The sequence below is a fragment of the Balaenoptera physalus genome (genome assembly GCF_965194825.1).
Source record: "Balaenoptera physalus genome assembly, chromosome: 16".
In the NCBI taxonomy this organism is placed as follows: Eukaryota; Metazoa; Chordata; class Mammalia; order Artiodactyla; family Balaenopteridae; genus Balaenoptera; species Balaenoptera physalus.
The window spans coordinates 30,492,188-30,519,381 of NC_138898.1; the positions used below are offsets into that span (position 1 = coordinate 30,492,188).

The 27,194-nt window shown below is 39.6% G+C and overlaps 1 protein-coding gene across 3 annotated transcripts in view; it reads right to left on the bottom strand.

Annotated features, from left to right (window-relative positions):
* DNAAF9 (dynein axonemal assembly factor 9) overlaps positions 1-25,584 on the bottom strand; it is a 152,448-nt gene extending 126,864 nt beyond the window's left edge. For 2 of the 3 annotated variants that reach the window (XM_082428909.1, XM_082428908.1), the window contains exon 1: positions 19,983-25,584. In XM_082428909.1, coding sequence (XP_082285035.1) covers positions 19,983-20,065 — 83 coding nt within the window. In that variant the 5' untranslated portion in view covers positions 20,066-25,584. The remainder of the gene's footprint in view (positions 1-19,982) is intronic. The other variant, XM_082428907.1, reaches the window with a different exon arrangement.
* Positions 25,585-27,194: the final 1,610 nt, after the last annotated feature.

Here is a 27,194-nt window from a genome sequence, read left to right on the forward strand (position 1 = left end):
CTAGAAGAATTAAAGAACAAACAAACAGAGGTGAACAATACAATAAATGATATGAAAAATACACTAGAAGGAATCAATAGCAAAATAACTGAGGGAGAAGAACGGATAAGCGACCTGGAAGACAGAATGGTGGAATTCACTGCTGCAGAACAGACTAAAGAAAAAAGAATGAAAAGAAATGAAGACAGCCTAAGAGACCTCTGGGACAACATTAAACGCACCAACATACGCATTACAGGGGTCCCAGAAGGAAAACAGAAAGGACCCAAGAAAATATTTGAAGAGATTATAGTCGAAAATTTCCCTAACATGGGAAAGGAAACAGCCACCCAAGTCCAGGAAGCGCAGACAGTCCCAGGCAGGCTAAACCCAAGGAGAAACACGCCGAGACACATAGTAACCAAATTGGCAAAAATTAAAGACAAAGAAAAATTATTAAAAGCAACAAGGGAAAAACAACAAATAACATACAAGGGAACTCCCATAAGGTTAACAGCTGATTTCTCAGCAGAAACTCTACAAGCCAGAAGGGAGTGGCATGATGCATTTAAAGTGATGAAAGGGAAGAACCTACAACCAAGATTACTCTACCCAGAAAGGATCTCATTCAAATTCGATGGAGAAATCAAAAGCTTTACAGACAAGCAAAAGCTAAGAGAATTCAGCACCACCAAACCAGCTCTACAACAAATGTTAAAGGAACTTCTCTAAGTGGGAAACACAAGAGAAGAAAAGGACCTACAAAAACAAACCCAAAACAATTAAGAAAATGGTAACAGGAACATACATATTGATAATTACCTTAAACGTGAATGGATTAAATGCTCCAGCCAAAAGACACAAGCTCGCTGAATGGATATAAAAATAAGACCCATATATATGCTGTCTAAAAGTAACCCACTTCAGACCTAAGGAAACATACAGACTGAAAGTGAGGGGATGGAAAAAAGAAAAAAAGCAAAAGAAAGCTGGAGTAGCAATACTCATATCAGATAAAATAGACTTTAAAATAAAGAATGTTACAAAAGACAAAGAAGGACACTACATACTGATCAAGGGATCAATCCAAGAAGAATATATAACAATTAAAAATATATATGCCCCCAACATAGGAGCACTTCAATACGTAAGGCAAATGCTAACAGCTATAAAAGAGAAAATCGACAGTAACACAATAATAGTGGGGGACTTTAACACCTCACTTACACCAATGGACAGATCATACAAACAGAATATTAATAAGGAAAGAGAAGCTTTAAATGACACAATAGACCAGATAGATTTAATTGATATTTATAGGACATTCCATCCAAAAACAGTTTACACTTTCTTCTCAAGTGCACACAGAACATTCTCCAGGATAGATCACATCTTGGGCCGCAAATCAAGCCTCAGTAAATTTAAGAAAATTGAAATCATATCAAGCATCTTTTCTGACCACAGTGCTATGAGATTAGAAATGAATTACAGGGAAAAAAAACGTAAAAAACATAAACACATGGAGGCTAAACACTACGTTACTAAATAACCAAGAGATCACTGAAGAAATCAAAGTGGAAATCAAAAAATACCTAGAGACAAATGACAATGAAAACACAACAAGCCAAAACCTATGGGATGCAGCAAAAGCAGTTCTAAGAGGGAAGTTTATTGCTATACAAGCCTACCTCAAGAAACAAGAAAAATCTCAAATAAACAATCTAACCTTACACCTAAAGGAACGAGAAGAAGAGCAAACAAAACCCAAAGTTAGCAGAAGGAAAGAAATCATAAAGATCAGAGCAGAAATAAATGAAATAGAAACAAAGAAAACAATAGCAAAGATCAATAAAACTAAAAGCTAGTTCTTTGAGAAGATAAACAAAATTGATCAACCATTAGCCAGACTCATCAAGAAAAAAAGGGAGAGGACTCAAATCAGTAAAATTAGAAATGAAAAAGGAGAAGTTACAATGGACACCACAGAAATACAAAGCATCATAAGACACTACTACAAGAAACTCTATACCAATAAAATGGACAACCTGGAAGAAATGGACAAATTCTCAGAAAGGTATAACCTTCCAAGACTGAACCAGGAAGACATAGAAAATATGAACAGACCGATCACAAGTAATGAAGTTGAAACTGTGATTAAAAATCTTCCAACAAACAAAAGTCCAGAACCAGATGGCTTCACAGGTGAATTCTATCAAACATTTAGACAACAGCTTCTCAAACTCTTCCAAAAAACTGCAGAGGAAGGAACACTCCCAAACTCATTCTACGAGGCCAACATCACTGATACCAAAACCAGATAGATAGTACAAAAAAAGAAAATTACAGACCAATACTACTGGTGAATATAGATGCAAAAATCCTCAAAAAAATACTAACAAACAGAATCCAACAACACATTAAAAGGATCATACAGCATGATCAAGTGGGATTTATCCCAGGGATGCAAGGATTCTTCAATATACGCAAATCAATCAATGTGATACACCATATAACAAATTGAAGAATAAAAACCATATGATCATCTCAATAGATGCAGAAAAAGCTTTTGACAAAACTCAACACCCATTCATGATAAAACCTCTCCAGAAAGTGGGCACAGAGGGACCCTACCTCAACATAATAAAGGCCACATATGACAAACCCACAGCAAACATCATTCTCAATGGTGGGATGAATTGGGATTGACATATATACACTAACATGTATAAAATAGGTAACTAATAAGAACCTGCTATATAAAAAAATAAAATAAAATTCAAAAAAATTTAAAAAACTTATTATATAGCTAAAGTAATCAAGACTGTGGTTCTGGCTGAGAGACAGACACATAAATCAATGGAATGGAACAAAATAGCCAGAAATAGACCCACAAAAATATAGCCAATTAATATTTGACAAAGGGTGGAAAGCGATTCAATAGAGGAAATATAGTCTCTTCAATAAATGGTGCTGAAACAACTGGATATCCAAAGACAAAAACATGAACCTCAACCTAAACCTTATAACTTTCACAAAAATTAAGATAGATCATAGATTTAAAAATTTTAATGTAAAACTATAAAATCTTCAGAAGAAAAGAGAATAAATATTCAGGGCTTAGGATTTAATGAAGTTCTTAGGCTTGATACCAAAAGTCTGATCGATTAAAAATTTGATAAATTAGACTTCATCAAAATTTTAAACTTTTGCTTTGTGAAAGAACCTGATGGGAGAATGAAAAGACAAGCTACAGATTGGGAGAACATATTTGCAAATCACTTATCTAACCAAGGAGAATACATAAGAAACTCTCCAAACTCAACAGTAAAAAAAAAATCCAATTAGAAAACAGGCCAAAGGCATGAAAAAACATTTTCTCAAAGTGGATATAGAGATGGCACATAAGCACATGAAAACATGTTCAACATCATTATCCATTAGGGAAATGCAAGTTAAAACCACAATGAGATATTACTACACATCTATTAGAAAAGCTAAAATATCCATAACAAATGGTGACGATACCGAAATGCTGGTGAGGATTCAGAGAAACTGAATCATTCATACATTTCTGAAGTAAATTAAAGAAGGCACCAATAATGGAAATACATTCATGTTCATGCATTGGAACACTGAATACTGTTAAGCTGTCAATACTACACAAAACAATCTACAGATTCAATATAATCTCCATCACAATTCCAGGAACTTTTATATATATATATATATTTTTTTAATTTTTATTGGGGCATAATTGATTTACAATGTTGTGTTAGTTTCAGGTGTACAGCAAAGTGAATCTGGTATACAAATACACATATCCACTCTTCTTTTTAGATTCTTTTCCCTTATAGGCCACTACAGAGTATTGAGTAGAGTTCCCTGTGCTATACAGTAGGTCCTTATTAGTTATCTATTTTATATATAGTAGTGTATATGTGTCAATCTCCATCTTCCAATTTATCCCTCCCGTCCACTCCAGAAACTTTTTTTAAAGAAACAGAAAAATCCATCCTAAAATTCACAGTAATCTCAAGGAACCCAGAATAGACAAAACAATATTGAAAAAGAAGGATAAAGCTGGAGGACACACTTCCTGATTTTAAAAATTATTACAAAGCTAACCATAACAGTTTGGTACTGGCATAAAGACAGACATATAGAACAGGGGTCCCCAACCCCCGGGCTGTGGACCGGTAAGCATCCACGCCCTGTTAGGAACCCAGCCACAGAGCAGGAGGTGAGCGGCGGGCGAGCGAGCAAAGCGTCACCTGCAGCTCCTCATCGCTCACATTAATTACCCCCTGAACCATCCACCCCACCCCTGGTCCGTGGAAAAACTGTCTTCCGCGAAACCTGTCCGTGGTGCCAGAAAGGTTGGGGACCACTGATTATAGAACAATGGAATAGAATAGAGAACCCAGTAATAAACTCTTTTAGTGACTGGCTTATTTCACTTACTATAATGTGCTCATGGTCAAATGATTTTTGACAAAGGTACCAGGATTGAGAAAGGAGAGTTTTTTCAACAAATGGTTTTGGGAAAACTGTATAGTCACATGCAAATTAAAAAAAAAAAAAAATTCAAACTCTGACTTTACACCATATACAAAATTTAACTCAGAATAAAGACCTAAATGTAAACCTAAAACTATAAAATTTTTAGAAGAAAACATATGGGAAAAGCTTCATGACATTAGAGTTAGCAATGATTTTTTGTCATTTTCCAATGACACCAAAAGCACAGATGACAAATGGAAAGATACATAAATTAGACTTCATCAAAATTAAAAACTTATGTTCATTAAAGGACACAATTAACAGAGTGAAAAAATAACCCACAGAATGGGAGAAAATATTTGCAAATCATATATCTATTAAGAGGCTAATATCCAGAATACATAAAGAACCTCTATAACTCAACAACGACAAACAACTCAAAATGGGCAAAGAACATGAATAGACATTTCTCCAGAGAAGATACATAAATGGCCAATAAGCACATGAAAAGATAAAAGATGCTCAATATCACTAATCATCAGGGAAATGCAAATCAAAACCACAACGAGGTATTACTGCCACACAAATTAACATGGCTACTATCAAAAAAGCAGAAAATATAAAGTTTAGCAAGGATGAGGAGAAATCAGAACCTTTGTGCACCATTGGTGGGAATGTAAAATATTGCAGTTGCTGAGGAAAACAGCACAGTGATCCTCAAAAAATTAAACACAGAATTACCATATGATCCAGCAATTCCACTTCTGGGTATACACCGCAAAGAAATGAAAGCAAGACTCAAAGAGATATTTGTACACCCATGTTCATAGCAGCATTATTTGCAATAGTCAAAAGGCAGAAGCAACCCAAGTGTCTATGGACACAGATAAACTGTGGTATATACATACAATGGAATATCATTCAATCTTAAAAAGGACAGGAAATTCTGACATATGCTAAAACATGGATGAACTCTAAGGACATTATAATAAGTGAAATAAGCCAGTCACAAAAGGACAAATGTTATATGATTCCGTTTTTATGAGGTACCTACAACAGCCAAATTCACAAAGACAGAAAGTAGAATGATGGTTGCCACGGGCCAGAGGGAAGGAGTGGGGAGTTACTATTTAATAGGTACCAGAGTTTCAGTTTTGCAAGATGAAGAGTTCTGTGGATAGATACTGGTGAATGTAGCACAACAATGTGAAAGTACTTAATACTACTAAATTGTACACTTAAAACAGTTAAGATGGTAAATTTTATGTGTATTTTACCATAATTTAAAACATTTTAAGTTAAAAGAAGCCAATGTGATGTAAAACAGAAAGAACAGAGAGGGAGAACTCTTATGTAAAAGAGATTAAAGAATAATAAGACAATGCAATTTATGAACCTTAATTCGATTTAAACAAACAAACAAGCAAACAAAAACCCAGGGAAACATCTATGAGACATCTGAGGAAATCTGAATATGCCTTGGATAACAGGTAATAATTATATTATATATTATTATAATATTATTATCTATTATCCAGGGCATATTCAAATTGACTATTAATTTTCTTAGCTGAGATAATATTATGGTGGTTACGAAGTAGAATGTCCTTTTTCTTTGCAGAGTCATGAGGCAGTACTTAGGAGCAAAGTGTCATTATACCTGCAAATTGAAAAACGTTTAACAGAAAAGAAGAATGAAAAGAAAAGAAAAAGTAAAGACAATGCACATAAGGTAAAAGTTAAAATTGGTGAATCTAAGCGACTGGTATAGAGTATTCATTGTACTATTCTTTCAGCTTTTCTGTATTATTCAAACATTTTCATAATAAAAATTGGGGGCTGGAGGTAAGGAGGACATGTGGAGTAATTCAGTAACTACTTTGGAAGTAGCAGAATTTAAGCCGCAAGATGATTAAGATTAAAACTTCTTTCCCTGGGAAATGGTTGCCTGTCCCTCCCCACTTTCTCATGTTTAATATAAGATTCATTTTGCAATCATTCTCTACATGACAAATATTTTATTAAGTTGGTCCTTTGGTCCATTGCCCAACCCTAGCTGACTACCAAGGTTACCAAGAGCTCTCGGGCTTTCAAACTTAGGATCAGCCAGTGACAAAAAGCATTAACAGGTCATGTGACCAGGAAACAAACAGCTCCCCAACTACTGCAGTGGGAAGCCAAGACAATACTGAAGACAGGAGCAAAAAGAGGATTTTTTTCCCTGCAAGTATTTTGGGAAATAAATAAAGTGAAAAGTAAAACAAAGTGAAAGCATATAAAACGTAGAAAGACCTTCCTCTTCCCAGAGTAAAACATTATCATAGTATTTTCTTGTCAAATGGGTAGAACTAAATTTAGTTCTTTTTTCCTTTGAATATTTTCTTGCTTCCCAAATTTAATTTTTAACCAGAACATAGCCTATTGTTTGTCACTGAACCATTAAACTTTTCACTTACTGAAATAGCTACCTATTAAAAAACACCTGGTAAGTATAAAGAAAACCACAATCACTCATATTTCCAGCACCCAGAATTAACCTACGTTAGTGCCTTTTTGAATTATGTAAAATATTAATTTATCATCCTTTTTTATTTAAAAAAATGGAATATGACATATAAAACTAAAGTCTTCACTGTTCCCCACCTCCGGAGGTCACCATTATGAGTTTGTTGTGTATCCACCCACTCTTTTTTTCCTTTTTTTCAATAGAAACTTTCAAACACACACCAAGCCCAGCAACAGCACTGCCCTGTAGCTTCCAGGTCTACCTGAGCACAGCTGGCACATCCTGGGTAGATGGCCTGTGGTCACCCACGACTTTACAAAGTTCCTCCTTTAGAATACCTGTAGACTCAACAGACCCAGTAATATTGTTTATATCAAACATGCTGCTTGTATACTATACTTTATTTCTCACTTTCCTTGGATTCAGGCTCAAAATCTAGACATGACAGATGACAAGACGAAAACAAGACCCAAAGAGAAGCAGTTTGCCCAAGATCACAAGGCTGAGTAAAGATTAACAGCCCCAGGACCTGAGTGACCAGGCACCCTGACTCTGAACTTCTCCTGATATACCTCACTGATTTCCTGACAATAAAGTTAGCCTCAGATACAATATTTCTGAATTCTAAACAATCATCTCTGTTCTCCCCATCTTCCATTTTATACATAATAGTTAATTCACTGCTCATTGCTTTTATAACAATCACTGTATACATAGCCAGGTATATTTTCTTGTTTGTTTGTGTTTTATTATCCTGGTTCCCTGGAAATGAAGGAGAAAATTTGAAAATTTTATTTCTGCCTGTTTTTCCTCCATAATTTATGCTCTTTGATTTTCAAAATTAAACAATTAAAACATGAATAATTCTCCTTATATTCTATATGCTTTGTGCTTTGAATGTTTTACAAAGTGAATCCTCATACCAATCTGAATCACTTCATCTTATAAAACTGTTGTGAACAATCTGATGTGAATCTCTCAGTAACACATAGTTTGGGTGAGTTTTTTGGGGAGAGAGTTGTTTTACATAAAATCATAATAACGACATATGTAACTGCTCTGCAACGTGCTTTTTTCACTTAACATTGTACCTTAAGATCTTTCCAAGCTAGTAAATAGAACGCAACCTCATTTTTAAAACTGTTGTACTATGTTCTTTTGTTTTTATTTAACCAGACACTATAATTGAACATTCAGGATTTTTATTATTTTTGCAAATAGCAAACAATGCTTCATTGAACAACCTTATATAGCCATCTTTGGCATAAGTACTAAAGTTTCTGCAAGGTAGAGACTAGCAGTGCCAGGTTAAGAGGTATCTGCATTTAAAACTTTGATAGATCTTGCCAAATTGTCTTCTTAAAACGTTCACCTACAATATACCAGAGTACCTGTTTCCCCATAACCTCTAAACCATGTGTGGTTAGAATTTTCATTGTTATACAGTTGTCCCTTGTTATCCATGGAGGATTGGTTCCAGGACCCCCACAGATACCAAAATCTGCAGATGCTCAAGTCCCTTATATAAAATGGCATAGTATTTGCATATAACCTATGCACATCCTCCGGTACACTTTAAATCATCTCTAGGGACCTCCCCGGCAGTCCAGTGGTTAAGACTCTGGCTTCCAATGCAGGGGGTGCGGGTTCGATCCCTGGTTGGGGAACTAAGATCCTACATGCCACACGGTGCAGCCAAAAATAAAAAAAAAAATCATCTCTAGATTACTTATACCTAATATAAATGCTAAGTGAACAGTTGTAAATACAGTGTAAATGCTATATAAATAGTTGCTTGTGTGCAGCAAATTCAAGTTTTGCTTTCTGGAACTTTCTCAAATTAAAAAAATATATATATATTTTTTTCATTTATTTATTTATTTTTGGCTGCGTTGGGTCTCTGTTGCTGCACCCGGGCTTTCTCTAGTTGCGGCGAATGGGGGCTACTCTTTGTTGTGGTGCGCGGGCTTCTGATTGCGGTGGCCTCTCCCGTTGTGGAGCACGGGCTCTAGGTGTGCGGGCTTCAGTAGTTGTGGCACATGGGCTCAGTGGTTGTGGCTCATGGGCTCTAGAGTGCAGGCTCAGTAGCTGTGGCGCACGGGCTTAGTCGATCCGCGGCATGTGGGATCTTCCTGGACCAGGGCTCGAACCCGTGTCTCCTGCATTGGCAGGCAGATTCTTAATTGCTGCGCCACCAGGGAAGCCCAAAAAATACATTTTTGATTGGGGTGGTTGAATCCATGGATGCAGAACCTGTGGATGTGAAGGGCTGGCTGTAATATTATTTTATTTAGGAGTTTTGCATTTGTAGTTCTCCTTTGTACTCTTCTAGTCAAACACCAGCATTATGCCAGCATGAGAGAACAAATGGGAAAGCTTTCTGAGGTATATACTTCACTTAGCATGCTTTCCATTTTCATTTCCCTTGGTAACATACACTGTGCCCCGTCTCTGCCACAGCATCCAATCATGACTCACCCAGAGGCAAGCCAGGTCAGCTGGAGTCCTTTCCAGGGATTTCCTATTTTAGAGGTAGAAGAGACATGGCCTCTAGGGTCACAGTGCAGGAAGAATGTGGATTTCGGGCTATATAGATAGAGGCAACTATTTTGATAGCAGAGTCTTGGTTCCAGTTCCTGAGGCCCTAGTTCTTACAGGTCTTCCTACAAGTCTATCTCCCCACTATTCCTTCCAGCCAAGTAAGCCAATACATTCACTCCCTTTTTTACTTTAATTTATTGAGTTGGGTTTCTGTCACTTGAAATAGAGAGTATTCTTCCTATTATGAAATCAATCCCAGGAAATGTTTAGGGTTGAAGCATACCAATGTCTGTAACTTACTTTGAAAAGCATTAAAACATAGGATGAATTGATGGATGGAGAGCGGGATGACTATATGATAAGGCAAACAGAGCAAATACATTAAGCAGAGAATCTAGGTATGAATATACATGAATGTCCACTGAACAATTCTTTCAACTCTTCTGTACTTCCAAACAGTTTTCATAATAAAATATTGGGGGGAAAATCAACAGCAGGAGTAATACAACATATTATTATATCAGCATTAATCCAGACTTCAGATACTGATTACAAGGAGCTACTGCAGGACTGCTAAGAAAAGGGTTTAAGGACTTAAGAAAGCTGGCCCTGCATTAAAGTGGCAACTATTTATTCCCTCCATAAAACAGACTTGGAAGAAAGCCAAGAAGGCAGGATGTGTCTCAAGTCAATAAATGTCCTTTCCCACTGATGTCCTTTCTGGAGCAACAATTTGCAATGGAAAAAGCAAAGGCAACATTACTGCTGTCATAACCAATACATGGTTAACCAGTGACCATAAAGTGACTCAAACTGAAGGGATACACACACACACACACACACACACACACGACTGAGAAATGTGTTGGCATCATTTAACTATTCGATGACTTGAATTTTCTCCCAGCATTTTCATGTAGCTCATCACAGCCATTAGTAATCCTAAGCAATATAACTTTCAATCCACACAGCTACCTCTCTGGGGTAGAGACAAACAGGTGCCTAATCCATATCCATTCTCCCCCCCCCCTTTTTTTTTTTTTTTTTTTTTACTAATATTGGATTGGCCAAAAAGTGCCTTCGGTTTTCAAGTAAAAATAAAAACATTTTTCATTTTTGCCAGGAACTTTACTGAACAACACAGTCACCATTTTGTTCCACTACCTTCTGTCATTTTTCAGGCAACTTCATAATTCCATCTTCCCAAAACTTTTTATCTTTTTGAGCAAAGGTTCCCGGTGTCTTTTACAGTCTTCCAGGGAACTGAAATTTTTTCCATTAACAGAATTTTGTAAAGACCAAAATAAATGGAAATCTGAAGGTGCAATGTCTGGTGAATACGGTGGATGAATCAGAACTTCCCACCCAAGCTGTAACAGTTTTTGCCTGGTCATCAAAGAAACATGTGGTCTTGCGTTATCCTGATGGAAGATTATGCATTTTCTGTTGACTAATTCCGGATGCTTTTTGTCGAGTGCTGCTTTCAGTTGGTCTAACTGGGAGCAGTATATGTTGGAATTAATCGTTTGATTTTCCGGAAGGAGCTCATAATAGAGGACTCCCTTCCAACCCCACCTTATACACAATATCACCTGCTTTGGATGAAGACCGGCCTTTGGTGTGGCTGGTGGTGGTTCATTTTGCTTGCCCCACGATCTCTTCCATTCCACATTACTGTACAGTATCCACTTTTCATCACCCATCACAATTTGTTTTAAAAACAGAACGTTTTCGTTATGTTTAAGTAGAGAATCGCATGCAGAAATACAGTCAAGAAGATTTTTTTCACTTAACTTGTGTGGGACCCAATCAAAGCGACGAACATAACCAAGCTGGTGCAAATGATTTTCAATGCTTGATTTGGATAACGCTTGATTTGGATATTTTGAATATGTCAGCTATCTCCCGCGTGGTATGATGTTGACTGTTCTCAGTTAAAGTCTTGATTTGATTGCTATCAACTTCAACTGGTCTACCTGACCGTGGAGCATTGTCCAGCGAGAAATCTCCAGCAGGAAACTTCACAAACCACTTTTGACACATTTGATCAGTCACAGCACCTTCTCCATACACTGCACAAATCTTTTTTTGCGTTTCAGTTGCATTTTCACCTTTCTTGAAATAATAAAGCATAATATGCTGAAAATGTTGCTTTTTTTCTTCCATCTTCAATTTTAAAGTGGCTACACAAAAATTCACCAATTTTGATACATTTTTAATTTTTTATTTATTTAAATAAAATTTATTTATTTATTTATTTATTTATTTACCTATGGGTGCGTTGGGTCTTCATTGCTGTGCACGGGCTTTCTCTAGTTGCGGCGAGCAGCGGCTACTCTTCGTTGAGGCTTCTCATTGCAGTGGCGTCTCTTGTTGTGGAGCACGGGCTCTAGGCGCACGGGCTTCAGTAGTTGTGGCACACGGGCTTAGCTGCTCCGTGGCATGTGGGATCTTCCGGGACCAGGGCTCAAACCCGTGTCCCCTGCACTGGCAGGTGGATTCTTAACCACTGCACCACCAGGGAAGTCCTGATAAGTTTTTTTTTTAAATGCATGCTGATATGACAGCTGTCATAACACAATCTAACAAAATTGTTTCGAATAAGTTAAAGACAACTAAGCACTACTAGAGCCACTTAAGGAAAAAACCAAACGAACCTTTTGGCCAACCCAACAGTATCCCAATTTTATTTGGAGCAGCAATTGGCACAGCTCCTTTGCTTCTAGAGCTGACCAATGAGACATGCAAAAGCCATCAGGTGGAGGCTTCTGGGAAAGTTTTCTGAAGGGAAAGAACTGACTCAACTAGGAAAGCTGCCGCTTTTCTTTCCCCTTCTTGCCTGACAGACCAGATAGCTAGAGTTCCTGCAGCCATTTTGTGACCATGAAGCTATGGAGAAAATGGAATCCATTTGCTAAATACAAACACAGAAGAGGCCTGGTTCCCTGATGACTTCATACCAGGCCTAGCCTGCCCTCCTCTAGACAGACATCTTTTGCAAGAGAGAGTAAACCTCAAACTTAAGTCATTATTGTTAAGCATCTTCTACCAGCTGCCAAACATGGTTCCTAACTGACAGGTCACCTTATCTAAAATGGTTAAAACTTGTACCCAATTGCAATTCATGTCTATGCATATTTCACAAATTGGGGTATATAAGACTCTCTACAAACTAAATCTGAGAACTTCAGAAAATGCTACCCACCACAAATGAAAAATGTTATTTCAAAGTCTGTCACTATGCTCCACTGTAACAATATATTATTTCCCATTTTCTTCCTTTTCTCCAGATTTCTCTGAGCATTTCCACACACAATCTGCTCTTTGTAAAGTCAGTTTCACAGGTCTTCATTCAAAAGGCATCCACAAGTACTTTCCCTCACCTCTCTGACTATTAAAAGCATGCCAAATATAAATGCACTGTGGAATCCTGGATTGGATCTTGGATAGAAAAAAGACATTAGTGGAAAGAGTGGGCAAATAAAGTCTGGAGTAATAAACTCCAAATAAAAACAAATGTACTAAGTAAACAAAGTTTATCTAGTAAACTAATGTACGGTACAAATAGTAATTTCTTAGTTTTCATAAATGCACCATGTTAACATTAGAGGAAGCAGAGTGAAGGCCATATAGGAACGCTATGTACCATATGTACAAATCATCTATAAACCTAATATTATTTCAAACAAGTTGAAAGCAAAAAGCATGCCAAATTAGCTAACTTTCCCTCGAACTAGGGTTCAAAATCACAGAAAACAGTTTTAAATACCCAAGTAGCAAACTCTGCTTTTTCTTTTCTTTTTAATTTCAGGGCAAAGCAGTATTTAAGCTGTGGAACTCTTGAGGGCATCTGCATCTCATCTACTCCCCCTCTCCAAAAATTAGAACATGACAGAAGAGCCCAAGAGTTAGGAAACACTGTTACAATACTGTGCACTATTAATGCAACTATACTCACTAAATAAGAGTCCTCAGAACACAGTCATCCCAGACATATGTGAAAATGCAGACAGGGGCATCCCCTGCTTTTCAAAGTTCGCTTTTACATAAGACCTACCTGTTTTCACTAACTGAAAGAAATCTGAAGAGGGTTTTTGCTTTTATGAAAAAAGGTGAAAAACAAAGATAGCCAGCATCTGTTTTGCAGTGGAGCAATGAGAGTGGCACTGCCAAGCTCCTTCCCTGGTAACTACACTCAGCATAACAGCAACAAGCCTCCATAGCTTTGAACTGTGTCTGTGAGCATCTGTGCTTTATCCTGATTTATTTTGTGCCTCTGTTAGCAAGATGTGTTCTAAGGTAATTGCTCCTTCGCTTTAGGCTGTTTCACCTTACAAAAGGTTTCCTAGGAAGGCTGTACTTTCTGACAGCAGGGGGAAACCCATACTTAGACCTCCACCCTGGGCCAGAAATAAGGCCATAAAAACGTAACTAAGCAAACCCTTTTTACTTCTATAGCACCAAACCAAGCCTCCCTGGCCAGCATCCAAGCAAGTATACTGAAGGTGAAACTTCACATTTTCAGACACACAAGGTCATAGTCTTGCTCTGTATTTTGAGTTTTCTTAAGGCAGGGACAATTATCACTTCTGTAGATCTGTAAACCCAAAAGAGAACCACGGGTATTGGTACCTGACCAATAAACATCACCTGAAGAGATAACCTGCCTCTGTGAGGCTTTACGTAAGCGCTCTCTATAGAAAATCACTATGGTGACCCACCTTCCCACCATCTAGCTTACAACTGTGATTATTCATTCTCTGAACACCCATAGCCCACAGTTTCACCTGTAATTATTCTTTATTCATTCAATAAATAATTAGTGCAAGCAGTGTTTCATAATAGCTAACAACAGCAGTTCACATTTAGTGAGTGCTGACTATGTGCCAGACACTGACCTAAGCACTAGGGCAAGCAATATGGGAAATGGCAATAAAAAATGGTCCCAGCCCGGGGCTTCCCTGGTGGCGCAGTGGTTAGGAATCCACCTGCCAGTGCAGGGGACATGGGTTTGAGCCCTGGTCCGGGAAGATCCCACATGCCACGAAGCAACTAAGCCCGTGAGCCACAACTACTGAGCCCACGTGCCACAACCACTGAAGCTCGCGTGCCTAGAGCCTGTGCTCCGCAACAAGAGAAGCCACCACAATGAGAAGCCCGCACACCGCAACAAAGAGCAGCCCCTGCTCGCCGCAACTAGAGAAAGCCCGCACGCAGCAACGAAGACCCAATGCAGCCATAAATAAATAAATAAATTTATTTTTTTTTAAAAAAAAGGTTCCAGCCCTTTGGTAATTTCCAGAAGCAACAAAGGTCCTTCCTTATGAGTCCCTTAACAAGAAAAAAATCCCACCTATACATGGTATAGAAGAACTCCAGCACAGGAACTCCTCGGTCAGAATTTTTTGCTAGAGTACACGCCACCCAGTGAGTTCTTAATAAAGGGCGCGTGGAAAGTCAAACTATGAGACCTCGCATGTGTGAAATGTCTTTATTGTTCCCTCACACCTGCCTGAGAGTTTGGCTGGATACAGAATTCTGAGTGGGAACCCATTTTCTTTTAGAAGGCACTCCTTGCTCCATTATCTTCTAGTGTCCATTCTTGCTACAGTCTAATGATTCATGACTCTATGTGATTTGTAGATATTCTTTTGTCTTCATAGTGCTCAAAAATTTCATGATGTGGGGACTTCCCTGGTGGCGCAGTGGTTAAGAATCCTCCTGCCAATGCAGGGGACACGGATTTGAGCCCTGGTCCAGGAAGATCCCTCATGCCACAGAGCAACTAAGCCCATGTGCCACAACTACTGAGCCTGTGCTCTAGAGCCTGCGAGCCACAACTACTGAGCCTGCACGCCACAACTACTGAAGCATGAGCACCTAGAGCCCGTGCTCCACAATAAGAGAAGCCACCACAATGAGAAGCCAGTGCACCACAACAAAGAGTAGCCCCCGCTGGCTGCAACCAGAGAAAGCCCACGTGTAGCAACGAAGACCCAATGCAGCCAAAAATAAACAAATAAAAAATAAATTTCTAAAAAAAAAAAAAAATTTCATGATGATGTGCCTTGGCATGGATATTTTTAAATTAATTGTGCTGGATTCTTGGAGGGTCCTTTTAATCTAGAAACACACCTTTGTTTGTGAGAAACTGTATTTTATTTTGGATGATTTCTTCATGCCAACAAACAATAACCACCCACTATCCCTCCTTGTTACAGACATCTACAAACCTGTAGGTCATTCAGTCCTCCACATTCCCTCAAGATTTAGATTCTGGATCATTGTCTCTTTGCTATTACTACTCCCATCTTAATTCATGATGATCTCAATATGCACTGAGATAACCCTTCCACTATCCTTACCTCTCAGTTCCTTTACTCCTATTTTCCAATTACGTCCTCTATCCTACCTCAGCCACTCCCTCCCACAGTGCCCACATCCAAGCAGCTCAACACAGCTGAAGGGGAAGCATTCAAGCATGCTAACTGGGTCTCACTCACCTTAAATTTATGACCACAAATGCCAAATGGGCACCTGGTGCCCTAAAATATTTCCTTATTCAACTCATTTTTTCCCACTCTCTTGGATGAATTTTACACCTTCTTTCTCCTCAAACTTCCAACACCTCCCCCACTCTTCATTTTTAGCTAAAGACCTTCCTTCTTATTTAACTGAGAATATGGAAGTAATCAGAAGAGAACGTTCACTCTGTCCCACTACCAAGCTACCAATTCACCAGTATTTGGGTCAATATAATCACCACAGATGAACTGTCCATGTAGCTATCGAGCTTAAGGTCAACATATCCATTTATATCCTAGACGCCATTCCCTCTCATCTACTCAAGGACTTCACCCCTGCAATTGTCCCTTCTCTCTCTTTAATCATCAATTTGTCTCTCTGTACTCCACCATTCCCATTAACTTACAAATATGCTATCTGCCCACCTAAAAACAAAAACAACTCTAACACTTCGTGCCCTTCCAGTCACAGCCCTATTACTCTGCTCTCCCTAATAAAAATCCTTGAAACAACATCACTGTGACTATCTATACTCACTGTCTTCAACTCCTCTTCTATATCCTCTTGAACCCACTGCACCAAAACTGTTCTTGTCAAGGTCGCCAATGACCTCCACATTACCAAATCTAATAGTCTATTCTTGCATTTATCATTTGATTATCCTTGATTCTTCCCCTATCTCAGAGGTAGGAAACCATTTACCCTCAGAATTTGGAAGATTGCTACACTGCCTTTTTTACATGGGATATCCCAGGGCTTGGATGTTGGTCCTCCTCTCTATCTACATTTACTCCCTGGATCTCTATCTAGTCTCATAGCTTTAAAAAAAAATTTTGGAGTCACCAGTATTATGGGTGGTATTTCCAGTTTCAATCGCTCTCCTGAACTACAGACTAATATATCCAACTGCTAATCCAATTTCTCCACTTGGTTATCTATTAGGAAACTCAAATGAACAAGGCCAAAATTGAACTCTATTTTCTCCACAAATCTGCTCTTATTCCAATGTTCCCAATATCAGTAAATGGCAACTCCATTCTTCCAACTGCTGAGCCCCAAACTGACTATGCTTTCTTACATTATTGTTCCTTCAGCCCTATTTCCTCCCCAATACTTATTTCTCACCACACTGTATTATGATTTTTACCTCTCTCCACTTACAAAGGAGCTCTTGAAGGGCAGAGGCCTGCCTTACTGCTCTGAATCCACAGTACCTAGCACAGTGTATGTTGGATTATTTGCATAAAGAGGCAGTGAAATTTAAACTGTTAAACAAGTCCTGAGCAGGATCAGATTCCTCTGCAGGAAAAGATCTGAAGTAGGAAAGCATATTTCAACTATTTCCACTGGTTCCTTAGTACAAGTAAAGATAGTTATTTGGTAATAACTCCAAAATCTCGGTGGCTTGAAACAAAGGCTTACTTCTTGCTCACTCTACGTGTCAAACATAGGTCACCTGGAAGCTTGCTCTGGTTCCCAGACTGAGACTAGCCACCATCTGGAGCACCAACAATCACCAAAACAGAGGGAAAGAGTGGCAAATTACACACCAGAAGTTTTTACCATGAAGGGATGCACATCATTCCTGTGCACATTTCACTGACCAAAAGCAACTAACAACGCCATATCCATCTTCAAGGGTGCAAGCAAGTACAATGGTACCACATGCCCAGGAGACAGAAACCAAAGATATTTGATGGACAGCACTGATGACCACCGTATCATTAAAAAGAAGCTTCTAGATCTAAGCAACAATATTTTAACTCCTGATCTCTACTGCTCATCTGTGAAAATGAACTCCATTGCTAGAAGAGAACCACTCACCTGCAAAGTACTATCTATGCGTCTTTAGGAATGTAGCTTCACCAGTTAGGCCCGCCTCTTTCATCACTCAGGTGTCAGAGTGCAGCAAAGAAGCCAAATATGGGTGACAGGAAAGTGCTGAGCACAAACCTTCTAGAAACGTTCAACGTCAAAATCTGGGAAAGGCTTGACTGAATGAGTAAGAAAAGCACGTTCAGTTAAAAACGGCAGGGAAAGGAGGGAAACTTTCACAAAATTTCTTTTACCAAAGGTACACAACCTCCAGGCCTTGGGGTTCCTTGCACTACCCTATGTCTGAAGACTAACAAGTTTCACTCAAACCACGTGATGGAAAATTCGGAGTTTGAGTATGATTAGTAAAGTTAGCCAACATTGATCTTTTTAACATAAAAACACTACTTACAAAAAAAAAATGTATACTGACATGCTACCAGAAGCAAGGAAGGAAGCAGTTATTTTAGAGATGGATTTTATTCAGAAGCTCTTTTTTCCCTAAAAGTCTCAAGGACTCCAGACTTCAAAGCTCAAGATGATATGGGATGAACCCCAAGTCTACATAGACCCTGGATTTAAAGTGTGGCTGCTTCAAGTTCTAAAGTATCCTGTGCAGTTTCTATTTTATTCAAAGTTTAAATACTTTCTAACAGTGAAACTGGCTGCGAGAAACGTTAGGACAGACTGGAGATGGTTACCACAAGCTGCTAAACACTTGGAACTGTAAAGCCCACTGAAATTCCACTGAAGAGCAGAACAGGAGTCCAAATATGTCACCTAACGTCACCTGCCAAATCAGAAGCAAATTAGGACTCCCAAATGCAACCAAGGGTATCTAGTCCCACCTCCCCATCCTTTATTTATTCAACCAACATGTGTTAATAGCTGGGGTGGAAGAAGGAATGTCAGTAAGTAAGAGAGGGACTGGATTTTAAGATTTAGTTCTTGTTCTCCATGAATCTGGTGGAGTTAAAACAAAATAAAAACAAAACAAAGAAAAAAAAGATTTGAGAGCAAAAATTCCAAAATACAATGCCTTAAATACCATAACAAGGATACAGGAAAGACCATTCTCACATGTAAGTTGACAACCTTCTTTCAAGGAAACAACACCGTATTTGCTTTGTTAAGTAGCTAGAATAAAGAAAAAGCAAACAAAACAAATAAAAACCCTCTTCTGGTTTAATTACAGTTTAGCAGAACCAAAGCCCATTTCCCTCTCTTCCTCCCTTCCTCTTAATGGTCTCTGCTACAACCCCTCCATGATTCCAACCTCCACACTCCACTGGCGGCCCCAAACCAGCTCCATCACGAATAATACCGAGACTATCAAGGTCAGCCCCAAAGGCACAGGAAGCAGACAGCAGAAAAAAATCTTCATATATCGAAAGGGGGCGGGGACCCTCCCTATAATGAGGCACCCGGGGGCTCTATCTCTAGGCTCTGAGGCCTGGGATCCGCAGCTTTCGGGGATTCTGGCCCCTTTTTCCTTATCCAGGCCCCTAATGACCTCCACCTGTCCTCAACCTGAGCTCTCCATCGTGGAGTGAGGGAGAGGCTCGGGCTGGGGCAGGGGGAGGTGGGGAAACGCGAAACAGGGAAGATGCTGTCCGTGTGGGTGTTTCTAGGGGGCGGGAGGGGAGTACTCTCTAGGGAAGGCACAGTGAGAGGGAAAGGCTCTAAAGGAGACCTACTGTAGGGGAGCATGAGAGGTAAGCCATTTCGAGGGAAACCCATTTAGGGGTTCTATAAGGGGCGCTATTGTGAGGGGACGTCTCCATAGATGGCCATTTCTGGGGGAAATATCCTATGGGGAAGGCAAGTGAATTAATCATACAGAAAGCACTGTGGAGGTTCTCGATAGGCGAATCTTTCCGGGGGGAAATGTTCTATGGGGTTGGGGATGTTATAATAAGGGGTCTTCACAGAGGAACCATTGTGGGAGCCTCTGCACCGAGAGCCGCTCCTCGGGAAACGTTCGTCAGGGAACCGTTCAGGAAAAAACCGTCCGCAAGGAAGCCATATCGGGCCACGCCCTTCGGCGGGAGGCGTCTCCAGACCCCAACAGCCCGCAACCGCCTGCCCGCCCCTCTGCGGCCTCGGCCCCGCATACCTGATGGAGGGCGACCCGCGGCCAGGGCCGCCGGGGGACCGTGCGCGGGGCAGCCCCAGCCAGTGTGGGGGGTACACGTCCATGGCTGCGAGCGGCGGAGGAGGACAGCGCCGCTGCGAGGGTCACTCGGGCCTGCGGGGCGTCTCCGGGCCCGCTTCGGCCGGGCGGGGCGACTGGGCGTGCCAGGTGGGCGGGGGGCGCGGTGCGCGGGGGCACGTAGGGGGCGGGGGCACGTCGGGGGGTGGGGGTGGGGCGGGGGCGGAGCCGGACGCCTGCAAAGAGCGCGGATGGGGGCAAGCGCACGGCTGCGGGTCCAGTCTTCCTTAAGCTTCGAGGCGGCCGGGTTGGACGTTGGGATCGTGGGTCCCCAGAGTGAAAGCTACCGCGCCGCCGCTCTGCCCTGTCTTCAGGCTTCGCATCGTGGAGTGGGACTCTGCGGCGCCCCCAGCCACGCACACGGGCGCGCCCGGGGGCGGGGCCTCGTTCCACCCCGCCCAGTCCACTTCGGCCTCCAGCAAAGCCTTCTGCTGCCGCAGCAGGTCCCTGGCGCGGAGATCTGAACCGCCCTGGTGCTCGGCTTTCGTGTCCCGGTCTCCCAGGCCGGTTCCTTGCTGCTGTTTCCTCACCTGCTGCTAGTCAATTGTGCACCCTCCCTTCAAACATTCAGCCGATTTCTAGCCGACCTATGGTTAGCGGTGCGCGCCCAGCCTTGCGCAGACGTTAGGGGCTCACAGGGGCCCAGAGGATCCCTGCCCTTTACAGTTCAGATTCTGACTCGACCCGTTTCCGACTGCAGGGCCATATGCAAGAAACCCAATCCCAGCGAGCGTCAGTCTTCTGTGTAATTGACAGTTTCCAGGCATCCTGTATATATAGGACGTATTTAATGATTTTGTCCTGCGTCGTATATTGACTTTGTCAGGATGCCTTAAATGTCCTGTATTTATCTTTTTATAATCAATTAAAACCTATTAGAGCTATTTTTCCGCCACAGTAATTGGTGCTTAAATCACTAACTGAAAATCCTACTTTTACAAATAAACGATCTGTACAGTGTCTACGGTGTCTCCAGCGAGTTTAGCTGAGGGAAGACCAAAAGAAGGAACTAGAAATTAAAAGTACTTATTTTTCATATTCAAGAAAGGAAAAGACTTTTTTCCTCAAGTTCTAAGTCCTGATCAAGTAACCACCATTATTTAGAGATAACTTCACATCAGTACACAGGCTCTACAAACCAGCCAATCAGCGACAGCCTCACTCCAGTGGCTTCTGAAAATCAGCCAGTCAACAACAGCTTCACTCCGGTAGCTAGGCTTCTGAAAGTTCGTAAATCAACGACAGTCCAGAGCTTCTGAAAGTCAGCCAATCATTGACAGCTCCACGCTTCTAGACAACAACCAATCAGCAAGTGCCTCACTCCAGGGACCAGGCTTCTGATAGTTAGCAGGTACTCAGCTTCCTTACTCCAGTAACCACACTAACAAAGCTGGAAGCCCGTCAATCGCTGGACGCTCACGCTTCTGAAATACTGCCAGTCCCTGAACGCTAGCTTCCCAAAACATTGGATTGGGTTGGCCAAAAAGTTCGTTCGGGGTTTCCGTAAGATGATACAGAAAACCCCGAACGAACTTTTTGGCCAGCCCATATTGGCTCAGCTCCGACTTTGTTAAGGGAGACTGTTCCTTACAAGTACAGCTCTCCTTTGCAGGCAGACTAGATATTCACCTTTGAGTTCAATTTGCTTTTCGTAAAATCAAGTTAGCAACCCTTTCACGACTCAACTCCCACCTTACCGTTAGATATGAATTTGGGCTTATGACAGATGCAATGATGCAGCCATGAGATATATTAAATACAACTTTTTCAGTTCTTGCGTTGGTCGCTATTACCAATTTTTCTCTTTTATAATTCAATGGGTGTATTCACAAAGTTGTGCGATCACCACCACAGTCATTTTAGAACATTTTCAGCACGCCCAAAAGAAACCCTATACCTTTTAGTAGTCATTCCCCCATTGCTTCCCAACCATCCCAGCCATAGGCAACCACTAATCTACCTTTCTCTCTCTCTCTCTTCCCGCCCCCCTCTATGGATTTGCCAATTCTGAACGTTTCACATAAATGGAATCATACAGTATGTGGTCCTTTGTTACTGACATTTCATTTAGCATAATGTTTGCAAGGCTCAAACGTGTTGTAGGATGTACAAGGATTTCATTTTTTATGGTTGAATAATATTCTATTGCATGGTTATCTCACATATTTCTTATCCATTTATCAGGTGATGAACATTTGTGTTGCTTCCACTTTTTTACTTTTTTTTTTTTTAGCTAATGGTGCTGTGAACATTCGTGTACAAGTTCTCCTGTGGACACATGTTTTCAAGTCTCTTGGGTATATAACTTAGGAGTGGAATTGCTGGGTAACTCTATCTTTTGAGGAACTTCCAAACTGTTTCCCAAAGCAGTTGTACCATTCACAGTCCCACCAGAATGGATGAGAGTTCCAGTTTCTCCACCTCCTTATCAACACTTACTATCTGTCTTTTTGTTCATAGCCATCCTAGTAGCTGTGAAGTGGTATCTCACTCTGGCTTTGATTTGCATTTCCCTGACAGCTAATGATGTTGAGCATCTTTTCCTATACTTACTAGCCATTTTTATGTTTTTTTGGAGAAATGTCTGTTCAGATCTTTTGCCCATTTTTTAATTGGGTTGTCTTTTTATTAAGTTGTAATAGTTCTTTATATAGCCTAAATACAAGTCCCTTATCAGGTATACAATTTGCAAAAATTTTCTCGCACTCTGTGGGTTGTCTTTTCACATCCTTGATAGTGTCCTATGAAGCACACAATTTTAAGTTTTGATGGTATCCAATTTATTTTTTTCTTTTGTTGCTTGTGCTTTTGGTGTCATATGTAAGAAACCATTGCCTAATCCAGGGATTTACCCCTACATTTTCTTCTAAGAGTTTAGTAGTTTTGGCTCTTACATATAGGTATTTAATCCATTTGAGTTAAATTTTGTATTTGATATGAGGTAGAAGTTCAGCTTCATTCTTTTGCATGTGGCTATCCAGTTGTCTCAGCACCATTTCTTTTCCCATTAAGTTGTCTTGGCACCCTCGTTGAAAATAAATTGTTACCTCGTTTTTATTTGCTATATTTGGACCCCTAAATGCCAAAATACAAGTGTGAATTTCATGATACATTTTCTGAATTAAATGAGGAAAATTCCCTTTGAAGCTCTTTGTGCAGTATGCAAGTGTTCATTCAGTATTGAAAATGGTGGAAAGTCAGATATAACCCAGCATCTACTAACAGCTAAGAGTAAAAGATGCGTGATTTCTTCAACTTGTATCAAAGAAAGTGATAAAATAAAATTTTGATTAAAAGAAAGCTAGATGAAGAACATAAAATAATCACAGCAGAAGTTATAACAGTCTCCCACATTGTATATTGTCATCAGTCTTTCAGCTCAAATGACTCTTTGAATGTACTGCTACCAGCAGGATTTTCTAATTCCAAAACTGGAAGCAAAATGTCAAATGCCAGGACAAAGCCTACTGCAATAATTAAAAATGTAATAACTCTATTTACTATTGCAGTGATTATCAAAGCCCTAAATGCCTCATCTTTTTATGGATGCAAGTGATGACAAAGCAGAAAAATTTGCTTGTGCAATACCCTTCTTGTGAAAAGGCTCACTTGTAAGGTTATTTTAAGTAAAGACTCTTCCAGATCAGACTTCAGAAACAAGAGCAAATTTTTGGAGAGACTCTCTTATTGACTTAGGAGTTAACGAAGAAAATTGTACTGCTTTTGGTGGAGATGATACCAATACAAATGTTGATAGATGTTCGCATAAAAGTGCAGACATTGTTTATTCAAAGTTGAAGTAAAGCACGAATGGTTCTTCAGAAGCCGTTTGGCTCTCTGGCTCATATTCTGCATGGTGCTGCTCATACAACATCTGATGTCTTTCCTGTTGACTTTGATGTAATTGTCATGAAATTGTTCTCTTAAGCGCCAACTGAACAACTGAGGAATTTTTGTGATTTTGTTGGCATTCAGTACTGTTCATTTCTCTTGCATTCAGAAACTTGTTAGCTTGCTTTAATAAATGGAGAATCCTCAGTTCATTTGAAGTACTGAATCATACTTTAATCCTAAAGAAAATGCCCCTCAAATTCTTACTGACTTTAAGGGAAACTTAGTTACCTCTTGTTCATAGTTTATAATACCTCTTTAGCAATAGATTAGGCAAAGTGAAAGAAGAGAAACCAGTGTTGTTGAAGCACTCCATTGCTTAAGAGAACTGTAAAGTACACTAAAGAATGGTTTTTTTTAACATCTTTATTGGAGTATAATTGCTTTACAATGGTATGTTAGTTTCTGCTTGATAACAAAGTGAATCAACTATACATATACATATATCCCCATATCTCCTCCCTCTTGCATCTCCCTCTCACCCTCCCTATCCCACCCCTCTAGGTGGTCACAAAGCACTGAGCTGATCTCCCTGTGCTATGCGGCTGCTTCCCACTAGCTCTCTATTTTACAGTTAGTAGTGTACATATGTCCATGCCACTCTCTCACTTCGTCCCAGCTTACCCTTCCCACTCTCCATGTCCTCAAGTCCATTCTCTACGTCTGTGTCTTTATTCCTGTCCTACCCCTAGGTTCTTCAGAACCATTTTTTTTTTTTTAGATTCCATATATATGTGTTAGCATATGGTACTTGTTTTTCTCTTTCTGACTTACCTCACTCTGTATGACAGACTCTAGGTCCATCCACCTCACTACAAATAACTCAATTTCATTTCTTTCTATGGCTGGGTAATATTCCATTGTATATATGTGCCACATCTTCTTTATCCATTCATCTGTCGATGGACACTTAAGTTGCTTCCATGTCCTGACTACTGTAAACAGAGCTGCAATGAACATTATGGTACATGACTCTTTTTGAATTATGGTTTTCTTAGGGTATATGCCCAGTAGTGGGGTTGCTGGGTCATATGGTAGTTCTATTTTTCATGACTACCTTTTGAAATGGATTTCATCTCATGAAGAATTTGAAACTTGTACAAGAACTAAATACTCTTCCAGAATGGTAACCAGTGGAATCATCGTGTGTAGTGTTGAAGAAGAAAGGAAGAAAAATTGATGACAATGTTCTTTTTCTGTTACTGGATAATATTTTTTAAAGTTATTGATCAGGGGCTTCCCTGGTGGCGCAGTGGGTGAGAATCCGCCTGCCCACGCAGGGGACGTGGGTTCGAGCCCTGGTGCAGGAAGATCCCGCATGCCACGGAGCAACTAAGCCCGTGCGCCACAACTACTGAGCCTGTACTCTAGGGCCCATGAGCCACAACTACTGAGACTGCGTGCCACAACTACTGGAGCCCGTGCTCCACAACGAGAGAAGCCACCACAATGAGAAGTCCGCACACTGCAACAAAGAGTAGTCCCTGCTCGCCACAACTAGAGAAAGCCCGCGCGCAGCAATGAAGACCCAATACAGCCAAAAATAAATAAATTTATAAAAAATAAAAAATAAATAAAAAGTTATTGATCAAGAGATGCAACATAATACTGAAAAATAAAAAACCATCTCATTCCATGAAAGATGGTATTAGCTTCAACAAGCCATATTTGAAGAGCAATTTTCAGGGTTGTTAACTTTATCCTAGTATATGTTCAGTATATTGGCTCATACTACTAATGTTGAGTATATTTTCCCATTAATGAATGTTCAATAGACAAAAGAACTAAAGAAGTTAGATGTGACCACTGTAGAGCTATGATACAAAGAAAATGAACATAGACTGTGTCTGCAAGGAATTTTGTAAGCAAATACCACAAAACAAGGAATTATTGAAAAGAACCAAATGATCAGAAGAATATAATTACAAAAATGTATAATTTAGATACTTATAATTTATTTTCTATGAATAACAAATACTTTTAAAGTATATGTACCACGCAATATTTTTCTTTTCTATCAATGTAGATATGCATAAGCAATTAGATATAATTCAAATTTAACTGGGCCCCCCTGTTTTTCATTTGCTAAATCTGGCAACCCTACTCATAAATAATCTGAGATACTGTGTGTTACCCACTTAAGAGGATCTTCTTAAAAGTTTTTCCCCAATAATCTTTTTTTAATGGAAGTCTAATTTCCTTACAATAAAATAGATAATAAAATACAGTACAGTTCAATGAATTTTGACAAATGTTTACAGTTTTAGAATCATTGCCCACCCCCCCCCCCCCCCCCCCGGTTAGGATACAGAACATTTCCATGACCATAGAAAAGTTCCCTGAGACCCCTTTGCAGTCAAATCCCCACCTCGGCCCCAGACAATTACTGATTTGACTTTAATGGCCATAGATTAATTTTATCTGCTGTTGAAATTTATATAAGTGGAATCAGTATAATGATTTGGGGATTTATTCATTTTGTTATACATATCAGTAGTTTGCTCCTTTTTACTGACGAGTAGTTTTCCATAGTTTGGACAAAACGTAATTCGTTTATCCATTTACTAGTTGGTAGACATTTCAGTTGTTTCCAGTTTGGGGCTATTATGTGTAAACTCCTACAAACATTTATGTATAAGTCTTTGCATGACCATATGTTTTAATTTTTCTTGGGTAAATACTTAAGAGTGGAATTGCTGGGTCATGTGGTACATATATATTTAGCTTTATAAGAAACCATCAAACAGTTTTACAAAGTGTTTGTTTTCATTTTACATGCCCACCTGCAGTGCAGGACAATTCCAGTTGTTCCATATCCTCACCAACACTTGGTGGTGCCAATCTTTAACTTTCATTCTCCTGGCTATGCAGTGGTATCCCAGTGGGGTTTTAATTTGCATTTCCCTAATGATAATGATGTTGGGTACCTTTTCATGTTCTTATTTAGCATCTGAATATCTTCTGTTGTGAAGTGACTTTTAAGTATTTTGCCCACTTTTTAAAATTAAGTTGTATATATTTTATTACTGAATGAAAGGAATTTTAAAATAGTATTTTGAATATGATTTGTTTCCCAGATATATGCATTGGGAATTTTTTCTCCTAGTCTGAGGGTTGCATTTTCATTTTCTTAAGGGGTATCTTTTATGAAACAGAATGCTTTAATTTTCATGAAGTCTAATTTATTTTTACTTTTTCATTTATTTAAGAAGTAAATGTGGCTAG